This window comes from Anser brachyrhynchus (assembly GCF_964034855.1).
Source record: "Anser brachyrhynchus genome assembly, chromosome: 3".
Taxonomy (NCBI): Eukaryota; Metazoa; Chordata; class Aves; order Anseriformes; family Anatidae; genus Anser; species Anser brachyrhynchus.
Window position 1 is genome coordinate 43,153,253 of NC_137696.1, and position 22,984 is coordinate 43,176,236.

Consider the following 22,984-nt stretch of genomic DNA (forward strand, 5'->3'; position numbering starts at 1 on the left):
GATAGTCTACCTCACAAATTACTTTGAGTTTAATGCAAGACCCATAGATAACCAGGTGCTTAGCTTCTTTGAAGAGCTGACGTTAAATTTACATTTTTAATGTTAAATTTACTTTTTTTTTCCTCCAAACTTACCTCATTTAAAATAGTTGTTTTTGTTTTTGTTTAATAATACGGTGAGAGTGAAAGTAAGATTCTTAGTAACAACATTTATGTCTGTTTAGTTTAATCTAAAATATATTTGGTATGCAAAGCTTTTATGATGCACTATAGACTATTTGAAGTATGTATTTTGGCACAGTGCTGAAGTAGAGCAGCAGTAGCACAAGTGATTGTTCACTGTGGATTTTCAAATCATATCTCATTTCCAGTGTAAAAGAACCTATTTGAAGCAATAGAAAGCATTTTTAACTGGTTAAATCTTTTTAGGAATTTAAAGTCAATATTGAAAAAAAGTGATTTTCATTACAAATGCTATTTTATTTTTTATGGCTGCTAACTAAAAGCAAAACATTTTGGTTAAGGCTTAGCAACATTTTGCTGAATACATACAGCAATTTTATTTTCTTTAGTGAGGTGGCTTCATTCATGTTGCTCTTGCTCCTTGTAGTACAGTGGAAAGCCCAAATATCAAGTAGTCAATAATTCATTATATTCTTGGAGTTTGTACAGAAGGGTGCTTTGTGTATGTGGGTTCTTGTTAGGGGCCCTTGATGGTTTTTGATGGAATAGTTGATGTCTTCTACCCACAACAATTTCTTTATTTGAAGAAAAAAAAGTTTTGGAGTGGTTGTAAAGAAGGCACTGAAATGCCTAAAGTAAATCAGTCAAGCAAGCGCAGTTCAATGCAGTCTTGACATCCCACCAGCTAGAGTTTACATGGGGGGGGACGACAAATTCTGTGACTTGTACAAAGCGTGTGGTTTTGGAGGGGGATGGAGGGCAGTTGTTAAGCATAGATTTTTATGTCAACAAAGCTTCACAATGTCTTAAAAAATATTTTTAAAATTGATTTTTTAACAGCAAGTGACTTTGTTGTTCTAATTGTTATTTCAGACATTTGTTGTCCTTTAATTACTTGACTTGTGATAGGAAGCTTGAAATCATAGAAAGCATTTTATTTTCATCAATGGCCCCACCACCATCAGGCAGTCTGTTTATATGCTGAGGAGAAGACAGCAGTGCAGTTTTTCAGCTTTCATATGCTTTAAAGCGGAACTAATTTTTTTCATGAGACCATATTGTTATGGCTCACTGATACATTTTATAGCTGTTCTATAATTATAAGTTATGTGGCTGTTGCTTCTTGTTTTTGGTAACTAAAATTCCAGAACATAAAAAAGGGTATATTTTTCATCTTCTCAAGTTTTATCGTAGATGGATTTACACTTGTAAAGTGATTCTCGTGTATTTCAGTATTCACATTCATAGGTACCGGGACAGGAGACTTGACTTAAACTTATCTCTAAATTGTAAGCGGTGAAAGATACGTTATTATTTTAAGTGACAAACGCATGACTTCTTCCACCAAAGCTCTCAAAATGATAACTGCAATGCAATTATTAAATACTGAATAAAGGTTCAGCAATAATGAAGATAAGGAATAAGGACTGCCTAGAAGAAGACATGGATTACATAAATGTAAAACAGTATTACGAACTTGCAGTTGATACTGAAAACTACCGTTTTACATAGGGAGCAGGGGGGAGAATTAATTAAGATTTAAAAACAAAAATAACCCCCCTAAAGCCAAAGCTTTTTAATTTTTAATTTCATTTTAATTTGCCACAAATCCTGTACTATTGTTTGATTTCTTCTTGGAGATCAAGTTAAGTGCCATTACTTTGGAACAAACAAACAAACAAACTTGTAAATAGTGTTCGGAATTCATTTGATAAAATGATATAAAATCCTGATTTAGCCTCATGCTTAAGACCTATAGAAAATCTTGCCAAGCACACCACATTTTAATTGTGTCAAAGAATAAAATGTGATTACTTTTAATATTGGTACATTAATAATGGATTAATTACATAGCAAAATTCATTTTAAACTTTCTGAACTTTTTCAGTCTGTTTATTCTGAGGTTGTGTAGTATTGTTACATTCTTCAGTCCTCTGTTCACTACAACACAGATGTCCTGTTTCATTTTGGGATATTGTTATGGGTTTACTTATTTAGAATTACAGCAAGTTTAGGGATGCTCAGTGTCTGTGCCAGGCTCTCACAGTCCTGTCCTGTGATTGCCAGGCAGTTGTGTCTAGAAGAGATGACTTTCGTGTCTCTTAAGAGCATCAGTATTTTTTTTTTCCTGGAGTCTATTTGCTCTTGAAAGGGTGCTATTTATATTTGAAAGCAGTTTTCAGGCAGAATGTGCCCCACTGTATCAAGCTGTTCACAGTTCTGTTATCTTGAGTTGGCATCTCGTATTTCTCTGCTTTCAGCTTGTTTCCATTGACACTGCACAGAAGGGAGTAACAGGAATAAGCCAAATCCATTTCCAGGTATCTGTACCTAAAAAGTCTGTCCTAAACTTCAAAGCCTGAATATATTGTGGCAATTTGCAAGACACCTTTGGCCTCTAATGAATTGCTTGCATACCTTCTGCCTGTTTGGATGCTTGTTGCTTTTGTCTCAGATCTCTCCCTCTTGTACTGTTTTTCTTTTTGGTACCTTGTCACAATTTTTCATTCCATAGTTGTTTTTTTTTTTCATTTATGCCCTTGGGTAGGCATACTAATCAGTGAATCCCTTTGAATTTCATGTTGACTTTCAGATTGTTCTTCCAGGGATCAAACTAGTTTCCCAAATGATTTTCCAGTCATGCAATTTGTATTAATATTTATTTTATTGCATATGTATGCAAGTTGTATAAACCCTTTGCTATTACAACCAGACTTGTTTTAAAAATTGTATTTTTCTGATTGTATATGAGCTAGCAGCAAATAAAAAGGTGAGTCTATTCATCCAGTTAGTATTTGAAGTTGGATGGTAGGAAAAGAACATACAGAGTTAAAAAATAAGGATGATTTAAAAGTGTTTACCTCTGTGTGCACTCATGGCTGTATTGTTATCCAAGTAAACTGCATTTTCTTGTCCAAGGTAGATTTCCAGAGGCTAACTTCATATTTAAAAGAGTACTTTTACAAATGCATTGTAAGGTAAATAGGGTATTGACAAGTATTCATCACAAAAATCGTGATGATCACAATTTTTTATTCACAAAAATTGTGATGAATTGAGTCAGAAAACAGCTTAATAAAGGAGTCAAAAGAGCAGTGTGAATGATTTATTTATCATCTGCGTCGTACTCAGAAGAGCAGGGAAAACCCTATTTACCAAAGGCTTGATCTTAATCCTTTAAAAGCAGTTACTGGAGTATTTTTATTCCAGTCGGAATATTTTTATTCCAGGCACAGGAGTAAGTCCTGTTCATAACTCACATGTGTTAACTCACTCCTGTTCTTAATTCACATGTGCTCAGGCTGGACCAAGCAGTGCTCACATCGCTGAGCTGGGGTTTGTGGCCAGGTGAGGAGGTTGTTGCTTGCCTTTATGGAGTGGACAGTAGATGGAAGGCCAAAGAGCTGGGCTGTAAGCTTTTCTTTGCATCTGCCCTTTCAAAAAGGTGCTTTAATCATCACCTGTACCCACTGATAAGGGTACTGCCAGTGGGATCAGGCCCTTACAGCCTATATTAAACAACCTCGAATGGCTTTTTTGTACAATACTTTTGATCATCAATAACCATTTAAGCTGGACTGTTAAAATGTTCACTTGCAATTTTCATGCCTTGCAAGATGAAGCATTTGTGATTCATGTACATACTGATTATTTATTCTTTTTGTTATGTGCATAAACTTATCAGATAGAAAAAATCGCTCGGCCAGAATTAACTAAAGTTGGGCATTAATGAGATCAAACAGACAGTTAATGGGTTTGAGAAGTGAACTACTGTAGAATCCCTTATGTATAGGCTTTTAAGAGGTTATTTAAAATGATTAAGTTTCTGCTGAGTTCTGTTCCAACTGAATTGCAAGGAATTTTATTATTGACATTAGGGAGACTAGTATTTAATTTGCTTTACTTCACCACAATCCACCATCTGCGTTCTTAGGCGAGAGACTCGTGGGGATTCTTGGAAGTGCAGTTTCCATAAAAAATTGGCATGCATCTAAGAGGGCAAGAAGAGCCCCATCAATTTTGCAAGAAGTCTTTGCCTGCCAGTGGACAAGTAGGAGAGATGACCTGATATTTTATTTCCTTTTCTAATCCCATCACCATTCAAATAACCTTTTTTGTACCCTCGTCCCTGTTTCTGTCTTTGGAGCTGCAGTAACTGGGGCTCTATTTTGAAGATACTGTGCAGTTCATTGATCAATTGTGGTGTTGTGGTGTTTATTGGCATCTGCTGGGTCCAAGGGATGGAGACAGACTTGGAGATTTTTGCCCTGTGAGAGCATCACTATTGATTGGCATGGTTTGTTAAAGGAAAATAGGACATAGCAAATCTGCTTTCAGGAGTGTTGTTGCTGGGGAGTGAGGGGTATTGTTTTTTTGGTTTGCTTTGGAACATTTATAGTCAGTTATAACTAGAGTATGGGTTCATAGAAGTAAAGTCCTCTGCTCCTTCTCATCCCTGTAGTTTCAGTGATTTTGGGAACAGAAGCCATCTGAAATCTTCATGTAATGGTAGGCAGGAAGGGGGGGTTGAAAGGTTGTCCAAGTCCTAGGTGATAAGGTGAAAGAACTTAGTCTTGATCTAGTAAGAAATTCAGATGTAATAACCTTTCAGTAAGTATATAAAATAGTCAGCATAGGAAATATGCTAGAGTGAGTGGAAATCCTGGGAAGACTGGTGCGGAGCAAGGCAATTCCTACCTTAAAGTATCGCTGAGTTTTCATTAAATGTTTCTAGCCTGTAGTAGGAAAATAAAATTTCAGCCATGTGGAACTGTCAGTTAATTCTCACTCTTTTAGTAAGCCTTGGTATGTTAGTTACCATTACATGCACATAGTTTATGGTAACTGTTAGAGTAAGAGAAGAATGAGTGGTAGTTTAGACTGTGTGGTACTGTTGGCAGCCCAGATGAACCTACCTGTAGTTATGTGAAGTGAAAAAATACAGGGGCAGAAAAGTCCTGGAGGTGGGAAAATGAAATCACTTGGCTTCCCCCCCCCCCCCCCCCCCCCCCGGGAAAGGGAATTGAGTGACCCATAAAGTCCCCTATTTTTGCCCTATTTTGTATCTAGATAAGATGTTTTTATATCCAATCGCTGTGTGTAAATGAAGATAATAGATTATTTTGTTTGTTTCTCTGTGCATGAACCTGTGTTTATGTACAGATTTCCAGCTGCAAATGGCCAATCCTTTTATAAGTACAGCTGCTGAACTGGGATATATTAGGGAATATGTTTGCTTTACTAGTTGGTGTTCCTATTGAATTTTCTTTGAAATAAGCTTTACTTTCAGTTTTACGCATCTACCTTTCTTGTCTTAGAGGTTTTGCTCTGTAATTTTTAATGGATCATTTCCATATATCTCATTCACTGTAGCAAGTGAGTTTTACACATTACATCTGTATTGCATTTTCTTAATTTAGTCATTATAATGCATGATTAAGTCAAGTAAAATTCTTTTTATCTGTTGTGATGAAAGGCTGGTCTCTTTGGGATAGGTTACTTGAAGTTTTATGCTTTGCTGTAGCGTTTGTAGGTCAACAGATCCTCTAAAAAGAAAATGAAGCTATTTGAGCCTGTAAAAGAAAAAGAGGTGATCTTATGGTCTGGAGTTCTAGAAAACATACAAAACTTAACATTACAAAGTGCAAAGTTGTTCATCTGCAGATAAAAAACAAGAAGGGCTGCTGCAAATGAAGAACTGGAGGAACCTCAGTAATAGGGCAGGCCATTTTATTTTGTCATTAGCATTAGCACAGGCTGCTTAATTTTCTTTGACTGGCATTAGATGAAAAACTTTATCAGTTTTCTCATATTGCTGTTCACCTTAAAGCAGCATGAAATATCACTAGCCCTTATCATAGATTTTTTTTTTCCTAAATTAATAATTTCATTTCTCATTGACAACAGTTTTCTTTTTGCATTTAAAAAATGTAGTAGTGATTAAAGAAAATGGCTCTGTGCTTTTGCCACCTATTCAGAGAGAGTATGTCCTATCTGCAGATCTCTTTGTGGACTGTAGTTTGCAAATTCTACTTCTGCAAATGTCAAAATAATCTTGAGGAGTTGTTGGACCATGCTCAAGTAATCAGACAGTGCTTGGTTTCACTTATATATTATATAGACATGACACACTTTGTATTTGTGACTTAGGGAGAATCCATTTCTTCTGTTTTATTCAGATGATGGTCTGGTTAATGCCATTGCTATTTCATCAAGGAAGAGGTGGAATATCAGCTACGTTGTTGGTTTCTGAGGGTTGTGATCATCTGTACAAATTCAACAGGCAGCCAGTTACTAGTGACATCCCTTGGGGATCAATACTTGGGCCAGGACTGTAAGATGTTTATTAATGACCTGTGCAGTAGGACAGACTGATCCTCAGCAAGTTTGTAAGCAATGCCAATTGATGGGGTGAAGCATGGTTGATGTGCTAGAGGGTTGTTTTGCTGCTCTGAGCGAGTTTGGCAGGCCAGAGAAGTGGGATAATGCAATGTCCCGCACACAGGTTGGAATAACCCTGTGGAACTGGCTAGAAGGCTTTGCAGAGAAGGATCTGGGGGTTCTTGGCAGGCCATAAGCTGAATATGAGTCAGAGGAGGGCAACTGTATACTGACCTTTATCAGCAAGATTATAGCCAGCAGGGCAGGAGGGATGATTGCTTAGTACAAGGAGAGGCTAAGAGAACAGTTTCGCCTGGAGAAAAGCAGGGAAAGGAGAGACCTCAGTGTTTTCTACAACTTCTATGTGGGTACTTACAAAGGACAAGAGAACCAGACTCTTCTTGAGGGTGCCCAGTAATAGGACAAGATGCAATGGATACAAATTGCAGCAGAGCAAATTCCAATCAAGTTGTCCCTTAGAGATATGAGTTCTTTATGTTCACTTCTCAGAGTGCTGTCTGCCTTCCACAGGATTCGATACAACATAGGTGATTCTCCTGGCAAATTCTAGTATTTTTGCCAAGGGTTAATTCTTGGTCTTTCAGTAGAATTTTTTTAATTTTGTTTTCTGCAGATCCCAATTGTGATATGATTTCTTATCAGGGACTGAGTTAACTCTTCAAAATTGCTCTTCCCAGACTTTCCTGTACTTTCACCTTCTATTTGTCCTCTCTGCTTCACAACATTTTTTATGTTTCATTTTTCATGGAGCTTATCACTGCTTAGGTTCTGTGGTTACTGTCTTCTTGGATAAATTGAAAGTAATAATAACAAAATATCCTCAGAAGCAACTTCGAGAGAAATACAGCTATCTCAACTGTCTGCTGTTTTGCTGGAACATGTTTACAGTTTCAGAAAAAGAGTTGTTAAAAGGTTTTCTTAAGTCTGTTACACATTTCAACATTCATCTGGCATTTAATTGGTCTGTTTGTTCTTGGCATTTCTTCACTTTGTTTTTACTCATTGAACTTCACGTAATACAGCAGTCATGCAGAAGCAGGGAATGGCAGAGGTCTGGTTTAGTCAGCTTTCTGACTAGGTATGTGAATTAAACACCAGCTGACTATAGAGCCTCCTAAAGGTACGTTCCCCTGCAGACATCATTAGAATTAACTTTGAACCAGAAGATGTGTGATCTAGAGGCAGAAAATAAATATAGGTGATCCAAAAATACCTTTTTTTTTTGACTGAGAATGGGAAAAGTCTTTCAAATTTGTGAGGTTTTAATGGATCTTAAATATGTCTTTTGGTTTCTCATGGGGATATACATACCACTTTGGTTAACAGTTTGATTTAGTCACTCCTAGGCAATAGTCCAAGTGTAATTTCACTAGATTCTTCCTGTTACACTATTTAATGGAAGCAGCTCCTTAGGGAAACTGCAATAAAAGAAGAGAGAATTGCTTAGGGATAGGTGCAATACTGCAGGTAAGGTATATCCAGAATTGCAAATGAAATAGTAACGCCAGTTTGAAAGGCATTGATAAAGTTTAATCTGGATTACTAAGTATAAATCTGACCATGAATGTTCAAGAAGGTTGAACTCATGCTGAGTAGGTGCAAGCAAAAACAAGGAGGAGGTTCTAGGAATGAAGAGCATATTTAATAAAAAGGAACTAAAGGCACTTGGCTGTGAAGGGTGAAAGCTAAGAAAGAAAATGATTGTCCTTCATAAAAGTATCACAGGAGAGAGGAATTCTCGGGTAAGAGATGGGTTACTGAAGATGTAGGATAGAGTAGGTAAAAGGATGTAATGTGAGGCAGGTCTCTGCCTCTGAGAGCAGCAAGATAAGATAAAATATTCCAGTAGAAAAAGTGGAGGTAAAAATGATTTGCAGTTCTAGTAACTCTTCCCCGTCTGGAAAATTTAAGAATAAAAGCATATGAAAAATTGCCTGAACTAGCAAAGACGGGGACTTGATCACCCAGGAAACCTTTTCCCTTTCAGTTAGGATAAGTTAGGAGCTTTTACTTAAGTCCCTACACATGGACTTGGCTTTCTGTATTGCCATCTAACTTGCTTGGAGGTCTGGTAATCATCTGTTTTTTCCTGTTTGCTGCAGCTAATGGTAATCTGTGGCAAAGTTTCAAAGAACTATCACTAGAAATAATAATTAGAAATCTTAGTTGAAAGTGCTGTGCTTGTTGATATTGTATTGGGAAGCTGCCAAGGTATCAATATATGCCCTTAAAAAAAAAAAAAAAAAAAAAGTAAGCCAAATTAGACCTGCTTCATGGCTCTGATATAAAGAGTGATGACAATTTAAGCATCAGTACTTAAAAGTCTGTCCCTGAATATCACATACTGTCAGTGGAGACTTTCACAGGCCCTTGCTACCTCTTCCTTCTGCAATACTTCCTAGAAATTTACTACAGATGGATCCCCCTGTGTTTGTCATGAATGCTAGAGTAACAAGGAGTCCCACTAATAAAGAGCTTTCACTGTACATAGACAAATCAGGTATGGTGGAGGAGCAAAACAGACCACACAAACTGAAGTGTCTTGCAGATTTCATAGCAACGCTGATTTCTGCCAGGGAGGTCATTCAGAAGAGATTTAATGAGCAGGAAACTGGAAGGAGCAAAACAAAAGGTAAAGAGGTCACGTAGCATGTAATACACAGAAGAGGGAGACAAGGAGAAGAGGAGCCAGGGCGTGGAAGAGTTCAACGTGTAGAAGAACTAGAGGAAAAGATAGTGAAAGAAAATACGGCACATGGTTGGAACAGGCTGTTCTGATGTAAAGAATACCCAGAGAAAAACATACAGGACTCAGCCAGTTGCCTTTGGGAAGCCTAATCCCAAAAAGGGATCCACACAAGAAAGGATCCACTGTGGTACCCCCACACTGGCTGCCTCCTAAAATTTCTTCTCGCAAGAGCGTGAGACAGAAAATCTCCCAAGAGAGAATAATAGTTCATTGAAAATGATGCATTTTAAGCGCAGACCAGCAAAGTTTGTTTCGTTGTGTAAAACATCCAAAAAAAAAAAAAAAAAAAAGGATAGCTGTAAGAGAAATTCTTTGTTCCGTGATACAAAATGCTCCACAATGAGCCAGAATGAATGTCGGTGCACCTGGAAAAAGCTGAGGGAGGGAAACAATGAGAAATAAGGGGAAGAAAGAATGAAGTTGTGGAGAATGAAGTTGTAGAGAGAATTTGATGGGAGAAATTTGTTATGATACCTGAAGTTTTGTAGAGCAGATGTGAGCTTTTGAATTGCTGTTGTGACCCCAGATAAATGTCAGGCATATGCAAACGGTGATTTGGCATCCTTCTTCATCTGTGTATTTTTTTTTTCTTTTTCATAAGATCACAATGCCAGCTGTTTTCGTTATGTTGTCTTTAAACATTATTGGGAAATCACCATTTAAAGGGAGGTTGTTCTGACACATGGTAAGATGCTGAAAAGTTTTGCAGCATGTTTTAGCTATGAAGAGGACAGAGGTGTGTCACAGCCAAAGTTTATAGCTTCTTGTTATGGCTAGGACATACTCAAACATTTACGTTAGGCTATTGTTATAAAGAAAGCCCAAACGTATGAGGAGCAGATGGCAATTTCCATTCTTAGTCTGTGTCCATTAAACGAATTTCACATGCATCCCCAAGGCTTATACCTGCTATGCATAAAGAAAGCCATAAGCAGAACATCATGTGCAGCATTTGACCTCTGTATCCTTGTGGCTTTTCATATGTGAAATTCAGTTACAGTCTACACTAAAATGAATTATGATTAGTGTCTAGCAATACCGTTCCTTTCTTTGACATAGAAGTGTCTCTGTGTTTCATTTGAGACCTATTTTTGAGTATTTCAAACAAGCAGTTGTTCAGTGAAGCAAAATTCACTTGAGTCTTAAATTTTTCTCTGATAAAAATATGGGAATTAATCAATTTAAATAGGGTGCAAACCAAAATTATGACAGCAAGCAAAGAATTGCAAGACTAGCATGTATGTTGACCTTTTAATTGATTATTAATTTTGAAATGTTAGCTCCCATCAGTACGTGGGCAGTCAGATGAATCCTGCGCTGATTTGGTTCAACTGCTGTCTTTTTGACATCTTAAGTGGCCTTATCAGTCAATCCAGACACATTTTTGTATTATACTGAATAGTAAATATATTTATCTGGGTGCTGAACTTTTAGGTTAGTATTAAAGTTGTGATACATTCCAATTCTGATCTCTATTGAGACAGTACGGAGGGTCATCAGAGCTGCCGACACAGGCTGGGTTGGGATATTGATGATCTGGTGCTCATTGATTCTTGCAGTACTTCCCTTGAAGAGAAACGATTAAATAAGATACCTGAAATGTCACCTAAAATACATTTAATTAGAAGTAATTCACAGCTTTGAACCTTGGATGATTTGTGTTCATGTATAGCAGGTCTTTTATTTGAAAATAATGCCTGTGATGTGTTAAAACAAATTTTGTGTTACTTGTCATCTAAAGGAAGCTGAAACAGTAGGATTTTTTTTTTCCTTTATTGCATACATTCTTTTTGATGATGGTGTTACGGGAGAGAGGCAATCTCATTTTTTTCTTGCATAATGATCCGTAGGGCAGTCCAAAGAGAAGAGGTATTCCTGGAGTGCTTATTTGTTACTTTTTCTGTAGTCCAAGAGAATTAAGCTGAATCTTCAATTGGTGGAAACCAATGTTGTTCCACAGTGGTAACTACTGACTGAAATTTTTATTTTTTATATTGTACCAACTACGAATCTGGCACTTAAAGTGACTGATGCATTGTGCATGTCTATATGCTATATTTGGCATTATAGACATCGTGATGAGTGGGCACAAAAGCAGTTATGTGGGAACAGCAATAACAAAGTGATCTCCAAGTCGATTACAGAAAGCATAAAAAGGCCTAAGTAGTGAGGAGTTAAAATATGAGTGTATATATAGTTAGCCTGCTTTAATTGCTTCTGCAGACTGATAAGAAAAAATGGAAGGAGACTAATTGCAAAGAGGGACAGCCTTAGAAGGGGAAAGCTAAAAGGCAGCTGCTAATTTTAGGCATTAGCTGAAGTGCCTAAGACTGGTGTTCAGTGAACACTTAAAGTAGGCAGGGCTGTTCATTACAACTCTTGTGCCACTGCCACATCCTGCAGCTGCATGTTAAACAGGATCAGGCAACCCCTTTGTGTTCTGAGCCCGGTCACAAACCATATTCACAGAATTTAGGCCGCAGGTTGGACAAGCCTTTTGCAGTAGGTGCAGGACAGCTTAACCATCTCTAGGTACACGTTTACTTAGCAAACTATCTGCCTGCCTTGCATTTTTGACATAAAATTCTGCGGCCTTGTCTTGTGCCAGGATGTCCTGGTGGCATCTGCACTGGCCCAGGTATGACTGAGGAGTCACTGACCACTTGTGATGAAGAACAGAAGCCCAGAACTGGTATATGTCTCCTTGGCTTGAAGCAGCTGGAAGGAATATGCTTTGCTGCACGCTGTAGCTATGGCTGTGTTTCATTATATGCTGTTAAGCAACGGTCCTTATATCCCACTAGGTTGCAATTCACATGAGCAGGGAAGGGAAAGTTAGGAAATCTGATTTAGAACATCTAGTTGCACACACTGTGCAAGTTTTTCACCTTTTTATCCTCATTTCTTATATGGTTACCATTATCTTCCAGAGGGATGTCCAGCCAGATTCAGAATATAAAGACAATCAAGAGGTGAAGAATCTTCCTTCAGATCAAAGGCTGGTGCTGTATATCCCTAGAATTCTAGCAGAGTTTGATTTCTTAATATAATAACTGTAAATATGCTCATTGCAGTGTTATCACTGATTTCACAGGATCCTGTGTAAAACACATATTCATTAGGGAGGCAGTGACAGCAGCTTTTCAATTTAAGCGTCACATTAGGCTGCTCTATTGAATACTCAGAAATGTTCAGATAAAGGACCTGGAGTCCTATGCTGCACGTTTGCAGAAAAATATCTTTAACACAAGAAATCTGAACATATCTGTGTTCACTGCAGATCAAATTCGAAGCATCATCTTAAGTAAAGCACTCAGCATCCCCGGATTTTTTCTCTGGAGATCAAAGTCTTCGTGAATAAAGTTGAAAAAGCAGACAAGCAAATGTTTTTCGAGAGCTTTTGAAGTGTGCATATATTCAGGCACATGCACACGTACAAACACACATATATATGTATGCACAGCCCATTGAGATTCTCAGTGTTAGAGCTCATGATATTCTCAGTTAGATTCTAATAATCTAGGTGCTTTTGAGTACTTAGAGTTCACAATCCATTTTTAATTCAATCTTACCTGCTCTCCATTTCACTTTTAATCATTGTGTTATGTCATTAATTTAAAGGGAAAATATTTTATTTAAAATCGAAATCAGCAATGTAATCATGATACATTTTGTAACTTATACTAAAAGAATTAGAGTAAAGAACTAATTGCGAAGTAAGTACCTATAATACACAGTTTATTTTTTCTTTACCGGATATACCATGTAATTATCCAAATACACTACATAACTTTATGCTCTGGAGTTTGGTCTCAAGTAGAAATGCAGGGCTTGACCTTCCAAATCCTTACCACTGAATGTGATAGAATATTCGAATGTATTGATAAACTGTCAATACCTCTTTTAATTTTTTTTTGGACACTTTTTTCTCTGAATATGGGAAAGAGTTTGTTCTGCATGTTTTTGAAATAGTATTTGTACCTTGTCTAGAAGAATATTTCTTAATCCCTTTCAGAAACAAGAACTGCAGCTGTGGTTCTGTTGAGCTAAAGAGAAGATGATCTTTGGCCAACATGACAGCTAATGAATAGACCTGAGGAAGAAGGTTTGTAGGATTGATACGATGTAGGAAGAAGTGGAAGGCTTGAAGGTGACATGGTAAAAATTGAAAGGACAAATGTCAGAAAGATGGTAGGTTTTGAGTAGGTATTAAGAATATGGAATATAAAGGAAGAGCTGGAACTTTCTGAGGAGCTGTGGTCCTTCAGTCAGGGGTTGGTGGTTCCAGGGCTTCTGTATTAAGAAAGAGAAAGAGGTCACAAAAAGGTCATGTTTAAATAGAACCCTGATTTAGGGACACAGCTGATACACCTCTTTTTCCTTTTTTTTTTTTTTCTTCTCTCCCCTCCTGTTTGAATCACAGCAGCCTTAGGGCAAAAGTGTTGAAAAGTATTGTCTGTTTATCTTTCATTTCTTTATTATCTCATACTAATGGTTCCCATGTGATCTTACGTTTCTTCCCTTTAATGGTGAGTAAATTCAGATGTCGTGGACACACAAGTGCCTAAGACCTGGATGCTCTCTAGTGTAAGACTCTGGATTGATACTAACTGGAGTGAATAACACTCAGCAGCTTAATCTTTTAATATGGTATGAAGTTTGAATTTTCAAAAATACTTGCCTTTTATACTTGCGTAATTGTAACGGCTAAACTTCTCAACAGACAGAGCTATAAATGTTTGCCAATAACCTAAGTTTATTGAAGGGACAGACATATTGCCTCTGCCTATTTTCACTGTCCTAGTCCTCTTTCTACTCTAATTAACCAAGATCCTAATCTAAGACCATCTCTGTTTCCTTCAGAGGAAGAAAATTGATGTAAGATCAGAAATGAACCTTATTGCTTTCTGACCAAAGAACTGTCAAAGACGAAGGAGAATCCTTAGCTTGGGACAGAAGTCAACCGAGATTTCTAAATGCAAGTTGTAGTTGGGCTTAGAAGCGTCTTGCTATATAGGTCAAGATCTATTCTTTGGTAGGCATTAGATATCATTTACCACTTACCACATTTCTGTTCCTGAATCTCAGCTCTGATATTTGTCTCCCTCTATGACTTCACAGAATCATATAACATTACTTTAAGGTTTCTCAGTCTGTGTGAGGTATGTTTGAGAATATTCAGCTATATAACTGAAGCCTGTGTTGGCATTAATCAGATGAAATAGATAAAGCACCAGGAAGGGGGGAAAGCACCAGGATAAAGCACCAGGAGGGGAAAGATATTTCACCCAACAGGTATAAGATTATGTGCTAATGATTTTGAGCATAGGTAAAGTCTACTTTAACCATCGTGCTATATCCTGTTTTGCTTTAATAGGTCACTTTAGCAGAATAAATTATGTCACCTTGTCTGATCTTCCATGAAGTCTGGAAATGACCTTCTCTCCTGGAAGTTTCTGTTACATGTTCAGAAAAGAGCTTTGTGGGTCATATTGGAACAAAACAGCTTTCATTGATGAAACTGGGGCTTGTGAACTCAAAACTTTTATGAGGAAAGTTTAACAAAGCTCTTCTTGACTAAGCGCTAGAACTTTGCTGTTGTGCCTAAGGAGGAGGGAGGATTATGAAGGCAAAATCTTAGAAACTTAGGTAGTTGGTTTTGTGTTTTCTTTCAACTTCTGAGCTTGGTGATGAGTTTTTGAGAGGGAAAGGGAATGTATTGTTGGGAGGGTGGTTTTTTTATATTTATTTATTTATTTATTGTCAAAATCAGTTCGCTACTGAAAGGAAGTGTCTGAATTCCAAAGACAGTATTTTAACTAGTGCCGTAGCTAGGTCTTTTGTCTGCTAAAGAACAAAAAACAGTTTAAGTCTTTTGCTTAAACAAAACACTGGGAAATATATATTAACGGACACTATCCATTCTGAAAAACGGTTTCAATAACTGGAAGGCATTTGGCTTCTATTATATAATCAGACCCAAATTATAAAATGACAGAAGCTGCATAATCAAAATCTCTTAGTTAGTCCTAGTGTGTTGAATGGCAGATTGAAAAGCCGGAAGCTGGTCTCTTGGTGAAGAGCAAGTTCAGCCCAACAGCAAGGGCAAGCTTCCTTACCAAGAGGCACCTTGACCTTCTCCACCCAACCTGTATTTCTGCTTGGGATTGCCCTGGCCCAGGTGCAGGACCTTACACTTGGCCTTGCTGAACCTCATGAGGTTTGCACTGGCCCACCTCTCAAACCTTCCCAGGTCCCTCTGAATGGCATCCCTTCCCTCCTGCATGTCAACTGAAACACACAGTGGTGTCATTGGCAAACTCGCTGAGGATGCACTTGATCCCACTGTCCATGTCATTGAGAAAGGTGTTAAATAGTGCCAGTCCCAATATTGACCCCTGGGGAACACCACTCATTACTGATCTTCGCTTGGAGACAGTTGACCACTCAATAACATGAAGTCAATGCCTCAGAAATAAGCATATATGTGTTTGGCTGGATCAGGGCCCTAATCTCAAAAATAATATTAAGCTCCGTGGTCTTGGCCAGGTCAAAACTTGAGTGGACAATATCCTGAGCAAATAAATGTCTTTGGAGAAGATTTAAAGCAACTCTCTTGTATCCACATGTGATTGCGTGGGCAATGGAAGAGGCCCAGAAAGACATGAATTCATTTCTCATCTTTGCCACTGTCTTTTTTTTTAATGTCCTAGTAGAGATTACTTTTCCTTTTGTGCCTTGATTTCTCCCTCTTTGGAGAGTAGGTGCCCGTCCTTGTATACAACAGCTCTGGGACCATGGAAGCTATTAATTGTATTGGGACTCTTAGCAATGTTAACTGTTTAAAAAGAAAGTAACTAGGATTTCAAGGGTTCTAACTAAATCTTTATTAAGTTCCAAAAGAGTATTAAGTGCAGCAGAAACAAATCTATAAACCTTGGGTGTTAGACTAAAATTTTCTTTCTGAAAATATGGCAATGCCAATAGATGAATAAGGGCAGTTTAATTTTAGAGCACTAGTTATTTTGAAAAGTTTATAAACAAGAGTTAACGTAGTTAAAATGCTTTAGAATAAAACATACTAGAAGACATTAAAAAACAAGTTGTATTTTTAATCTCTTACAGTTAATTTGCTAGTGCTACAGGTGTTACTATAATGATGTTAAGTTTAATGTTAATCAGTAGAATAGTGTTTTTAAATTGTGTTGTGGAGAGCCTTGTCAGTAACTGTAGTTTAGCAATATGTATGTTGTTTGATTTTAGGGAATATTTGAAGTTTTAATGAAAGAGGAGCTGTGCCTGTTCTGTTTTTTATTTTTTTTTGCCAAGCCAGGAAAATAAAAATATACCACAAATTTACTTTATCAAAATACTTTTTTCCCCAGTGTTAAAGACTACTAAACTTTAATCTTTTAATGTATTAACTTCACAAACATACTAGATTTTCTGAAATAGTTGTAAAATTTTCCATACAACCCTGTAGGAAGATACTGAACTGTTTTGTTTTGTTTTTTTAACAGTCAGAAAGTGCCCAGTTCCCAATTCTAATTTATACTAGATGTTTGTATTAATGATTTACTTTAAAAAAACAAACAAAAAAACCCTTTGAAAACCATATTTATATTGCTAAGGTTGATAATTAACAGTGATAATAAGTTCAGAACAGTTTGGAAGTACTTGATTTAGTTGGATGCAGTGAAAAGGAGTCATCTCTACAATGTTTGTTTAGCTTCTTGGATCCATGTGAATATGTGAATATATATATGAATTTGCAAACATTTTGAACAATATTGACAGTAAGATCAGGGAGCCTTCCAAAAAGAACAGGAAATTAAATAATAATAATAATAATAATAATAAAAAAAAAGCGCATAATCCTCCTCCTTTTCTTAACTACATGATCCTAGTCAGAGCCATATGCAAGTAAACAAAGCAGAACAACTAGGTAGCTTAAAGCAGTTGGAAAGGGAGAATTCATATGCAGAGACTGCAATGTAATAAAATGCCAGCTGTAAAGGCAGACCTTTACAGAATGCCTGGGAGTGTGCATCTTAAAGAAATTAAATGCAAGGATGAGAGTCACAAAGAATGAAGAGATTTCATGCTTTCCATCCTCACCTTAAAGACTGACTCCACTTTTCTATGTTTAATGTTGCAGAGCTTCAAAAGCTTAGTTTGCTTTGCTACATTAACAGTACATCATCTCTGCATTTTACTGTTTTGGGAAGTGCAGAGCATGGCAGTTGGCAACTTCAGAGTGAGTTGTGAGGTGTCCAACTGCTGAGAGCCTCTGGGAGCAGATGTTGAACCACAGGCCCAAACCTGACATTTTTTTTACGATTTGGGACTTTTTCATAAAGAAAAGTGCTTATGTTAAGTGCTTATTTTTTCCTTATCTATTCTCAGGGTTGCTCTTGTGGAAAATATTCCTGAAGGGATCAACTATTCAGACAGTGCACCATCTCATTTGTCTCTTTTCCAAGGCTGGATGAATTTGCTAAATATGGCTGAAAAGTCTGTTGACATAGTATCTTCCCAGTGGGACCTCAATCACAGTCATCCATCAGCATGCCAGGTATGTTCTAGACTAACAAAAGGGTGGGACTTTAACAATCTGTTTTTCTTGTTTCACTATTACTTTTTTAGAGCTGCAGCCCTTCCCTATAGCAGACCTGTTTGTTTGGTAGTTTAAAAAATGATTAAAAAATATTTTCTTATGAGGATTTTCCTGACAATACATTAGTTTTCTGAGAGTGGTGGCACACTGGACTAGCAAACATATCCATCACATATTCATATTGCTTCCATCTTAGGAAAGGATGTAATTGTGTAATCTTTAGAAACCTGCAAATTTACACCTGTATTAACACATCCATAATTTGGGAATATCCATAAATCCATATACTTATTTTCTATTTGATGAAACTGATCAGGTAAAAGATCGAATATGTGGATTAATTCTGCAGCCAAATAGATAAGTAGAATTACACTTACAACTCATCTGGTACAAAATGTATCACATGATTCTTCATATCTTTTCAAAATGGATCTTGGTGGGGGTTCAGAATTTCTGCAATTATGTGCAATAGGAAAAATTATAAATCATACATAGCAAATGAGACAGTCATTACAATGATACTATGCCAACAAACACATTATTCTTGATAGCAATCCTCTTAGAAAGGTGGTAAGGGCAGGTTTCCACTTAATATCACCCTGTCAAACTAAGATATCGAAGAACTGAGAGACTGAGAATATCTCTTTCAACCAAATGGATTCTTTGATGGAAAAAAAAAACCACTCAGTTGACATGGAATTGGGTTAAAATGACAGCAGGGTAACTGTAAGGAATCTACAATACTATACTATGTCACAAACTTTTCACTTTCCTCTCTAGTTCTGTCGATGCTATGCAGTAAAAATGCCTTTTGCTAGCTGATGACAATGACTGGTATTCTGAGCAACCAAAGATAGTATTTCAAATAGCCTGTTTTCAAATTGTGAATTAGACGCTACTTCTTTTTAGAGAGGCTATAGCCTAATTGAAGGGCATACATTCACTTGTCTTCAGAATAAATCTACTGCATGTCCATTCAAATGAGTGAAAACTTGAGGTGAGCAGTCAAATGGAAAATGTAGCCCAAACCCTTCCTTTTACAATGCTTATAAATATTGGAATATAGTTAGTGAATAAAATTATTGAGTATCAAAATATTGAGATTTTTCACAATGTAATTATGCAGCTAAGCTTTATTTAAATTTACTGCGTAAGAAACTTCAAACCCATGTACTGTCATTCAAGCAGATGAATTCAAAGACATAGTGCTTTAGATGTTTTCAGGATGTGCATGAATTGGTATGTGCATGAATCTTTAAAAAATTTTTTGTCTGAAAATATTCAACATGTCATTTGCTTCAAAACCAGCAGAGCCTAACAAATCCCAAACAGAGAGTAAAAATAGCAAACTGGAAATTGGGATTTCAGCAGTTAAGCATCAAATCCATTCACTGTTCCACATTTTCATGCAAAGTAAAAGCTATAAGATATTGCTGAATGTCAGAGCAGGGAAAGAAAGAAGATACATGTAAGTGGATTTGCTCCTTCATCCCCAAATACACTGTTCAGATCATAAAAAATTAGACATTTTTTATAATATTCTATTTAGTTATCTATTTGGAATACATAGGTCTTACAAAAGCAAGTAATTACTTCTGTTTAAAAAGTGATTAATATTCCAGTCATTTCCTCATTTGTACAGCATGTGGGCTGAACAGCTGATAGATCTTTCTGTCAAGTTTGTCTATTCATCCTAAAACACTGTGCTGTTATTGACCAGACTAATTGCTAAAGAAATTGACAAAGAAGCAGAGTTTTTTAGCAAATCACTGCCCTGGAGAAGGTATACCAAGCTTAGTGGGCGAAAGAGGGAAGAAAATTTGTATTGTTGCATTTGCATTCTCCACTAATAAAATGAAAGAGAAATTTGAGAGGATCTTCAGTTATCCGGTAATTTTCAGAAGTGTAAGTCAAACATCCTTGAGTCTTTACAAATCTGAGTTCAGGAGTAATTTGCCGTCACACAGGAGAAGTGTTACGTGGAGGGAGATGCAAAACTTCTAGCTTCTGAGGTGCTTAGTGAGTAAGTTCTAGTTGTTCCCTGGATGATGCTTGTTTTATCAGGGACTAAGGACATAACCGTTTTCCATATGGACCCACATTCTGCTGTATAACTAACAATTTTCATTTTGTGAATATTACAACATATTATAAAGCAAATTTCTTTATGAGAGCACTTTAACAGATGTGGATTTTTAAAGAAGAGATGAGTAGGCTAGATTGCTTTTTCTCAATTTATTATAGGGTTTAGCTATGTTCTCTACATGTGTGTTTGTGTATTTATATACACACATAAATCTGTGTCCAATATACATACTGAAGAAAAACACAGCAGGAAGTTTCTGCGGTTTTGTATACAGCCATGAATGCATATATATATATATGCACATCCAATATATATATGGACTATAGATAAGCATGTATGCTTTTGTATATATAAAATTGCAGAATTTTGTGCTGTATTTTTCTTTATTTTTGTTTGTGGTTATGTTACCTTGTGTCCCTACCAGTTGCCTCGCCATGTTTTGTGGTTCTAAATCTAAAGAAACAGTTATTGCTGACTGAGCTGTCCAGGTTGCAGCTGCTCTGCTCATGCATCTGAGTTTATAAGTCTTGCTGAATTGGAGTCTTCAAATGAAAATACATGATGCTACAATGTTTTGTGTGCTTCCACAGCTTAGCAGGTCAAGTAAACAAATACTTGTTTGGCAAAATAATGAGTAAGCTTTCTATACCTGCTTTTCTCATTCAGAGGAAAAATGTGCTTTGGCATCTTTGTGTTCTCATCTGTGCATTTTCAAGATAGCAGGGTAGTTACACAGAAGGCTTTGAGATTTTTGGAGAATGTGAACATGTGAATCCTCCTGTGGCAGTCTGATGTTCAGAGATATCAGAGGACAGTGGAAACAATTTTGGAAGATAGCTTATAGTTCAGTTGCAGTGAAGGGAGAGGTGAACATAAAATCATTCCAATTTCACGATTTTCACAATTCATTTCCTCTGAGTCATCTCATGTTTAGAAACATTAATTCAGAGTGACCTTATATAGTTTCAGCAGGTCTTCTCTTGCAAATTTCATTTTAAGTTTAACAAGTAAGAGTCAATGCTATCATGTTTTATTGGTATTGCCGTGAGTAGCCAGTTCTCCCTGGATGGATATTTGCAGAACCATAAGATGATCAGAGGATAGGCCTGTGTCTGACTTTTACACTCATCACACAGACACCAGGTGATTCTGACTTATCTCTAGGTACCTACCTATTGTGCACTCCCAAATGGCTTGATGGGAGAAGGCTTCCACTCCACCTAAACATGTCGTGTAAGCCAGCTGTCCGGCTTTGCAGTGAATCTCAGGGTGAGCTGTGTGTCACTTGCAGACAGCCATCACCCAAGGGTCTTACGTGATTTGCTTGGTAGAACAAATGCCACTGCCAAAGCTTAAGTATCTGTCCTTGACAACTATTAAAAAAACCTAGTGGCTACCAGCAGAAATGGGCTATAGCCAGATATGGAGATTGCAGTGTATTTTATTTTCTGTAAACTCATCTTTACAAAGCCATCTCTCCCCTTCAGGTAGTGGCATTTCCCTGATGCAGCTGCTACAGAATGAGACATAGAAAAGAAATTTTAAAAAGTGAGAGTTTTTATAGTGAAAGCATTTTTTTTTAACTCTGAAATTCCAATAATCGACATTTCCTCCCTTTTCCTTACCTGTTTTGCTAGAAGAACATGAGGAGAGCTTTTGAGTTTCTCTATTCAGCATTACATAGCAAAAGTTGAATTTAGGATTGCTTCATTTATTTCTTCTGTTGGTTTCTGCTGGCAAGCTGTGATTGTTAGTGATGTTTTTTAGATATACCCAAAGGGTTGATCGTAGGATAATATTTTAAAATATTAGTAGAATTATATAGAATAAATTCAGAAGAAAAATCTAGAAGTAACCAGTTTTATTCTGTCACAATAAAAGCTAAGCATTGTCTCACAAAGAGCACAATAATTCAATTTTAGAAAACTTAATAAACATAGCATTTTCATGTTTATATATCCCCTGTTTTATTTTTAATGAGGAATGCATACTAACAAAGATGACAGTAAGCAAGGGAAGTCAGCCAGGATAGAATCAGTTTGCCTAGTAAGGGTTAAGAAATTCCTTTGGGGGGAATTTCAGAGCTTTTTGGTAGTAGTAACTTTTTTTTGTCTGTTTTAAATTCACCAGCTTGCTATGGTGTACAGTTGGGACTGATGTTTCAGATGGATCGTAGTTTAAAGCTGCCATGAGAGTGTCTGTCTGTTCATTTGATGTATACATTTTACAGCCTATTTTGTCGTTTTCAGTAGGTTTGCTAACACAGCACTGTGGAAAGTGTAAGAGAATATTTCATCAGGATAGGCATTTTTCCTAATGGTATATTCTGCTAAAATGCAAATAAGGTATAAAGTAGCATGCTGCATTTTCATAGCACTTGGCTTGTTACTACTTCTCAGCCCTCACAAACTAACTCCATAGAAATTATTCTGATCGCTGTCACGTAGTCGCACAGCAGCCTGATATTGTCTCACAAAGGAAATGTGGTCTGAATGACAGCATGAAGGTTTATATTCAACAGAAGCATTTCAAATGTGCTGACAGTAGTGACAAAACTCTTCAGACCTTCTGTCCTGTCTTTTTCTCTTTTCATAGAACAAAATGGTAAAACTGCAAGTAAACATGTCAGAAAGTGTAGAAACTGAGTTTCAAATTAATATTAATGGGAAAAGAAGGCCAGGTACTTCGACAATGAAGAAAGAATCTCTAGTATCCTACTTTACTGTAGTACATGCAGATTTTAAAGACAAGTGTATTTGTCATAGTTGTACAGAGTGCCTAGACTAAGCCGTGGTGAGAGTTTCGATCCCTGCTGAGGGATGATGCACTGAGAGGAGACAGCAGAAATTATTTCCAGTTCTGACACTGGATGGTGGGGTGCTGGTTTTTGTATTCCTGTATAAACGCACACGTTTCTGGTGAGTGTGCTCCTAGTCTTAATCAGCCAC

At 36.9% G+C, this 22,984-nt stretch overlaps 1 protein-coding gene across 31 annotated transcripts in view; it reads left to right on the forward strand.

The window, feature by feature from the left end:
- Positions 1 to 22,984, forward strand: part of PLD5 (phospholipase D family member 5) — a 175,484-nt gene that overhangs the window by 88,023 nt on the left and 64,477 nt on the right. For 22 of the 31 annotated variants that reach the window (XM_080585154.1, XM_080585169.1, XM_080585156.1 and 19 more), the window contains one exon: positions 17,740 to 17,908. The exons of 7 other annotated variants lie outside the window; for them this stretch is intronic. In XM_080585154.1, the coding sequence (XP_080441280.1) occupies positions 17,740 to 17,908 (169 nt within the window). Of the gene's footprint in view, positions 1 to 2,443; positions 2,504 to 13,502; positions 13,525 to 17,739; positions 17,909 to 22,984 lie in introns of those variants that run through there. 2 more of the 31 variants (XM_080585159.1, XM_080585157.1) reach the window with 2 other exon arrangements.